This window comes from Taurulus bubalis (genome assembly GCF_910589615.1).
Source record: "Taurulus bubalis genome assembly, chromosome: 16".
Classification (NCBI taxonomy): Eukaryota; Metazoa; Chordata; class Actinopteri; order Perciformes; family Cottidae; genus Taurulus; species Taurulus bubalis.
The window spans coordinates 4,014,668-4,020,800 of NC_136604.1; the positions used below are offsets into that span (position 1 = coordinate 4,014,668).

The 6,133-nt window shown below is 48.2% G+C and overlaps 1 protein-coding gene across 1 annotated transcript in view; it reads left to right on the top strand.

Moving 5' to 3' along the window:
* The window catches only part of cica (capicua transcriptional repressor a), a 29,599-nt gene extending 25,403 nt beyond the window's left edge, over window positions 1-4,196 (top strand). The window contains exons 17-22 of the mRNA XM_079231872.1: window positions 1,720-1,901; window positions 2,011-2,153; window positions 2,900-3,051; window positions 3,259-3,393; window positions 3,484-3,609; window positions 3,785-4,196. Coding sequence (XP_079087998.1) covers window positions 1,720-1,901; window positions 2,011-2,153; window positions 2,900-3,051; window positions 3,259-3,393; window positions 3,484-3,609; window positions 3,785-4,056 — 1,010 coding nt within the window. The 3' untranslated portion in view covers window positions 4,057-4,196. The remainder of the gene's footprint in view (window positions 1-1,719; window positions 1,902-2,010; window positions 2,154-2,899; window positions 3,052-3,258; window positions 3,394-3,483; window positions 3,610-3,784) is intronic.
* Window positions 4,197-6,133: the final 1,937 nt, after the last annotated feature.

Consider the following 6,133-nt stretch of genomic DNA (forward strand, 5'->3'; position numbering starts at 1 on the left):
TAAAGCGATAGTTTGGATCCACAGTCAGTGTTTTATCGACAGGAGGTGGTGGTGGGCTGTTTGGAGAAAGTATCAACACGGCAGCAAAGCAATGTACTGCAGCAAAACCTAGAGTATCAGTTTAAGTGAATGCTATATTCAGAATATTATGAAATATGAAAATATTAGGGCTGAACGATTTGGGAAAATAATCTAATTGCGATTTTTTTCCCCCCAATATTGCAATTGCGATTTAATATACGATTTTTTTTATTACATTTTTTTATTTTATCTTCTCTTTTCCCAAACAAAACATAATGAATGATTTAAATATGACCAACACAATATTAGATACATTGAGTGTAAAATGTTCTTTCCCATTGGCTGGGCCTATTTGTTAGAATTAAATGTTTGTATATATTTAGCTTCCTGATTACTAATCAACACATCTCTCTCTATTTTGCGCGCGCACACACACACACACGATAACTTACCAATGGCAAGATGTAATCTGTTCCCAAAACACTGGAGCCTCGTCCATCCATTAAGCCGTGCAGCCAGCACCATATTTGATGCGTTGTCTGTCGTGTTTCTCCTCGTTGAGATCCCAGCTGGCAAGCCCCTCTCTCAGGCCGGCTGCAATATTTTCCCCTGTGTGGTCGTCTGGGAAGTAGGTAGTTTGTAGGCAGCGAGCTCCGAGGTTGAAATCTCCGTCAATAAAATGGACTGTAAGACTCTGGTAAGGCTCAGCTGTGCGGCTCGACCACAGATCAGTAGTGGTAGCAAAACAGTCCACTGTTTTAAGCTCCGTGGCGACTTTCTCTTTGCACTTTTTGTACAGCTTCGGTATGGCAGTCTGACTGAAATGTGTACGTGGGGTATCCTGTCCCGTTTATCAAGCGTTTTTATCAATGCCATGGACCCAGGCTTGGTCACCGGGCTGAGAGGCATCATGTATTTGACTATGAACTCGGTTATTGCCCGAGTGATTTCCCCGTGTCGTTGTGAATTACGTTCATATGGAGTGACTCTTTCAAACATTTCGGTCAGTGATCCCTGTCTTGAGGTATTTGGCTTGTCTGGCGCACTGGCGCTCGGCATCTTGGCCATACAACTGTCATACGTTGATTTGTGGTGTTTTTTTAAGTGCTGGAACAAGTTTGTAGTGTTACCCCGTGAAGTACAACAGGAGCACGGCATGCTCTGCACGTCACCTGACGCTGCGCAGCATCTTCTTTTTTTAAACCAAAATAGTTCCACACTACCGACGTGCTGTTCCTCTTCCAGACTAAAGTCTCAGCTGTGTCAGTTTCTGACTGTCCCGTGGAGCCAGAGGCCATTGCGCAACAGGTTAACGGGCCGCATGAAAAGTTGATGCAGCCGAGTTCTCCGCGCTTTCGCTCGCGTCACGTGATGACGTTGTAATCGCGCACGTTGCGGTTAGAAAATCTTGTTTTGTCATATCGCGATATTATCGCAAATGCAATTAATCGTTCAGCCCTAGAAAATATTCTAAATATTGCGTTCACTTAAACTGATATAGATTATTTTTGATCCTTTAAAATACTTTAACATACAAGCCCAAAATATCTCAAATATATCTGCACTCAAAATATCTGCACTATCCCCCTTCAGGCATTCAATGGGCCATATTGTTTCTGGTTTTCGGTGAAACTGTTCAGGTTTAAGATGTTTTTTATTTTTTTATTCAAAGTCTAAAATGATCTTTATCTGTTCCAGTTAAAAAAGAGGAGGACATCGGCTTTCACATCAAAGAAGAGAACCTCCGAGATGGACACGGCGGAGAGAAACAGAGCGGCGGGGACAGGGAGCAAGAGAGAGGGCTGAAGGAGAGCAGTGAAAGAAAAGGAGGCCGGGAGACGGACAGAGAGGACCACAGCATGGACGACGGCAGCAAAGAGGTGAGGGAAACACACTTTTCTGAGCTGGAAACAAAAGTACGGAGACGTAATTGAGACAATTTCAAAGAGTCGTGAGGGAATGGTGAATTAACTCTCGCTCTCTTCCCAGGCTGGACCTCGCACCCCTCCTCCGCCGCCCCCGGGTTTGGACCCCCCGCCCCCTCCCCCCGCGGAAAGAGAGTCTTCCTCTTCCTCGAAGAAGACCAAGTTCAGACCGCCGCCGCTCAAAAAGACGCCCGACTCCCTCGAGAAGTAAGTGGGAGGAGGACGTCAGCACGAGGAAACTTCTCGTCAGTGCTTCCATTTAATTATTTTTGTATTATTGCATAAAATATATCCAAGCGGGTTCAGTGACCGTGAGCCTGAATGAGGAAGCACCCGTAAAACGAGGGATTGAAATTGAAAGCGAGACGCTCAGCGTTTTGTCTTAATAATCTGGCGAGACGAGCTTTCGTTCAAGTCCAGAGCTCGTGATCGGGACTCGTCAGAGTCACGGCTCTCGAAGAATCCGTGCCAAAGCGAAACAAAACAAGGCCGCCTGCTCCTTCTGGCGGTCCAGTCGTTGTCAGACAATGTTCTCTCTATTCTAACAGTTTACATGTTGTCACGCTGAGCGAGCCCATATAACAGGAGCTCATCTTCTGTAGTTACAGCGTGAAGCAGCTTGACGATGAGACTCAGCGCCCTGGACGGGACTCCTTTTGTCGACTTTGTTTAACACCAATGTTCGCACCTTGTGGCATCTTGTTCTGTTTTAGTTTTTTTTGGTTTACGACCAGACCTCCAACTTCATAAAATGATGATGGAAACGCTTTGTTTCTTGAATGTGAGTGGGCAGAGTGCTCTACTCTCTGTGTTCTTTATTTAGACAGCCGGAGAGAGTGGTGGGCAAGCCTCAGAGAAGAGGAAGCCTGAGGGCATGAGGAATGTGCAGCCAATCCCTTGATAATCTGACCCACCGGATTTCCAGACATGACCGCGGTGTTCTCTGTGTGCAGGGTCTTGTCGGAGACGTACTTTGAGGAGCGCTTTGCTGAGCTCCCAGAGTTCAACCCGGAGGAGGTCCTGCCTTCGCCCACTCTGCAGAGTCTGGCCACCTCACCGAGAGCCATCCTGGGGAGCTACCGCAGGAAGAGACGCAACTCCACCGGTGAGGCGCTCAGACAGAGATGTACCTTCTTCTTTTTTGTTTTAAAGCAACCTTTTTGTTATTTGGATTTGGAATGAAGACGTTTGTTTGTCGTCACATTGTTTTTTATTTCACCCCCCTCTACCCTCTCCTCTCTTCCTACTCTTGTTATCGCCCTTTTCATCCGTATTCCTCTTCTTTGTCAATCCCTCACATCACGTGTCTTAGAGCTGGAGGTGACAGCCGAAGACCCCGGCTCCCCGAGGAGGAAGACCCATCGCCTCTCCAGCTGCAGCTCGGAGCCCAACACCCCCAAGAGCGCCACCAAGTGTGAGGGAGAGATCTTCACCTTCGACAGAGCGGGTACGACAGGGGCATCAAGTGCGGCGGCTGGGAGCAGCTCCAAAAAGGGTGAATTCAAAAAGTGACACGATGTTCTCCTCGTCCAACCAGGTACAGAAGGAGAGGATCTTCTTGGCGACTTGGACCGGGTCCCCTACTCGTCTCTACGCAGAACTCTGGATCAGCGCCGGGCCCTGGTCATGCAGCTGTTTCAGGAGCATGGCTTCTTTCCCTCAGGTAAACCACCAGTAGATGGGACGCGATGTCCCGATAGGAAGAACTACCTGAAATGGAGATGCAACTGCAGCCTTAAAGAATGCCACACAGGACATAATGTTCACGCTTGATATCATACAGTGTTGATGACAACCGCTCTGTCTTCCTGCCCCCACCTTTCTCTCACCCTCTCCAGCTCAGGCAACCGCCGCTTTCCAGGCCCGCTACTCGGACACCTTCCCCACCAAGGTGTGTCTGCAGCTGAAGATCCGCGAAGTCCGTCAGAAGATCATGCAGACGGCCTCGCCCGGAACCTTCGAGCCGGGATTGTTGGCCGGGCTGGCCGAAGCCGTCCCCGCCCCGTCCCACAGCTCCTCCTTCAATCAATCAGCCCGGGAGGACGGAGGGGCGGAGCAGCAAGGAGACAAAGCCAGGAGCCCCGAGGAGATAAAAAGCGAGGGGTCCTAAACTGGACCGGGACAGTGACAGTGGGAATAAAAATCGAGGAAGAGAGAGAAGAATGTTCTTGTGTGTGGGATCCGTTCTACTGGCACTAATCTCCACCAGACCTGGGCAAGAATTATATCTTGCAGTATTGTCCCCCCCCCCCCATATTATTCCCCCCAGATTATGTTCAGTTACCACTTTGCCCAGGTCTGCTCTCAGCACATTTGTACAGTAGTTTGTAGTTCGACACACAAACTCTGTGGCGCACACTCACTATCTCTCCAGCACACACACACAAACCCTGGTGCATAATGTAACCTCCAGCATGCACATGATCCCACATAAACACACACACACCCTTACAAAATCAGACTGTTACTGTTGGTTGGCGGTCCCCGGGAGCAGCCACCAAGGATCATGACACACAAAGGCACTTTGTCACTTATTGTGCAGATGCAGTTTGCTGTTGCCAGCCAGCCAGCCCTCCGATGCCATTGACTTGACCTCCTCCTCGCCCCTTCCACTCCTCAGCACAGTGGTCGGGACGCAAACACAACCCCAACGACCTCCACTGATATTCCACGGCCCCTCGATGCTGCAAGACTGACAGCACACGTACACACACACACACACACACACACACACACACACACACACACACACACAAACATGGACACGATCTGTGCAGTGTGAGCACTCGTACACCAACAAAGTCAAACCTGGTCTGACCAAGCCATTGGTCTGCACAGTTTTTAGTGATTGTAGTGAGAAGAGAAACTGAAAGCGTGAAATCGATTCGCTCCTGCAGAAAAAGAAAAGAAAAGAAAAAAGGAAGGCAGGAGTTGGGATGTCGTTTGACCAATCTTTGCACCTTCAGTTATTGCCATTTTGAAAGACTGAGTCCTCATTGGCGGGAGCTGATTCTATATGTCTGTATGTCTGTTGGGGTCCCCTCCCCCAAAAAGCCTGTGCGAACAGGACCCGTAAAGAGATTATGTAACGAGACTATTGGTTGTGAGGCTTCGAAGAATCTACGTTAAAGTTCGACACTGACTGACCGGCTCCCGACGGAGCGCCGAGAAGAAAGGCGGGAGAAGAAGAGTGGTGGACGACGCTCATTGGATGGAAGATTCATATTCCAACTATAGGAAGACAAGATAATAATAGCGAATAAGGACAACAACACGATAAAGCTTACCAACAGAGAGAAAAGGTAGAATTTGAACCAAACTTCTCTGAATCTCCCAGTGGATATAATGTTGCTTTCTCTCGTTATCGTTGCCGTGGAAATAACCAGTTATACCGTGGCCTGTTTTTTCTCTTGTGGCTCTATTGTGTTTCTTCTCCAGCATAAAAAGAAAAAAAAATCACAACACAAAAAAACAAACATTTAAACTCTGGACAAAAAAGGGGACAAAATCAGTCTGCGCCCCACCCTACTTTTAATTGTACCTGGGGCGGATCCACTCCTCCCTCACCCCCAGTCCCTCCTCTTCTATTTCTCACCAGACACAGAAGTGGGGGGGGGAGCGGGGGCGTTTTGTCGTTTTGTAAAAACGTTGAAATCAGGTGTTTGCACAATTTGTGCGGCCCGTCTCGCCGCAAGTTAAATCAGGAAAGTATTGTTTTTAGAGATTGTTTTAGTAGAAAAATAATAATAATAACCATGTCCGTATGTTATCAACCAACTTATTCCTCTCCTTGTCCTCCCTGCCCCCCCTCCCCTCCCCTTCTTTCAACTATTTTCTCCTCAATCCTCTTCTTTACCTCGACCCCTCAAGTGTTGTTAGAAAGTGCCCTTAAGCACTGGTCCCGGGTCAAGCGCTATGTAGCTCAGGATGGTTCTGGTTAGGGTTAGTTCAGGGAAAGCAGATCCTAGACCAGCCCTGGAGGGCAGTCTCTGGAGCCCTCCCCTTTTCCCTCTCTTCTCGACACTTTATCCTTTCCCGTCAAATGGTGCAATAGGACTTTTTTTTTTTTTTTTGGAAATTGGGTGGGTTATTTTGTTTTCAGGGGGCGGGGTGGGAGGCTCTGTGCCATAGATGTTAAATCCAATGCAGTCAGTCAGTGAGAGGAATGAGCTGTTGTGATACTGTCT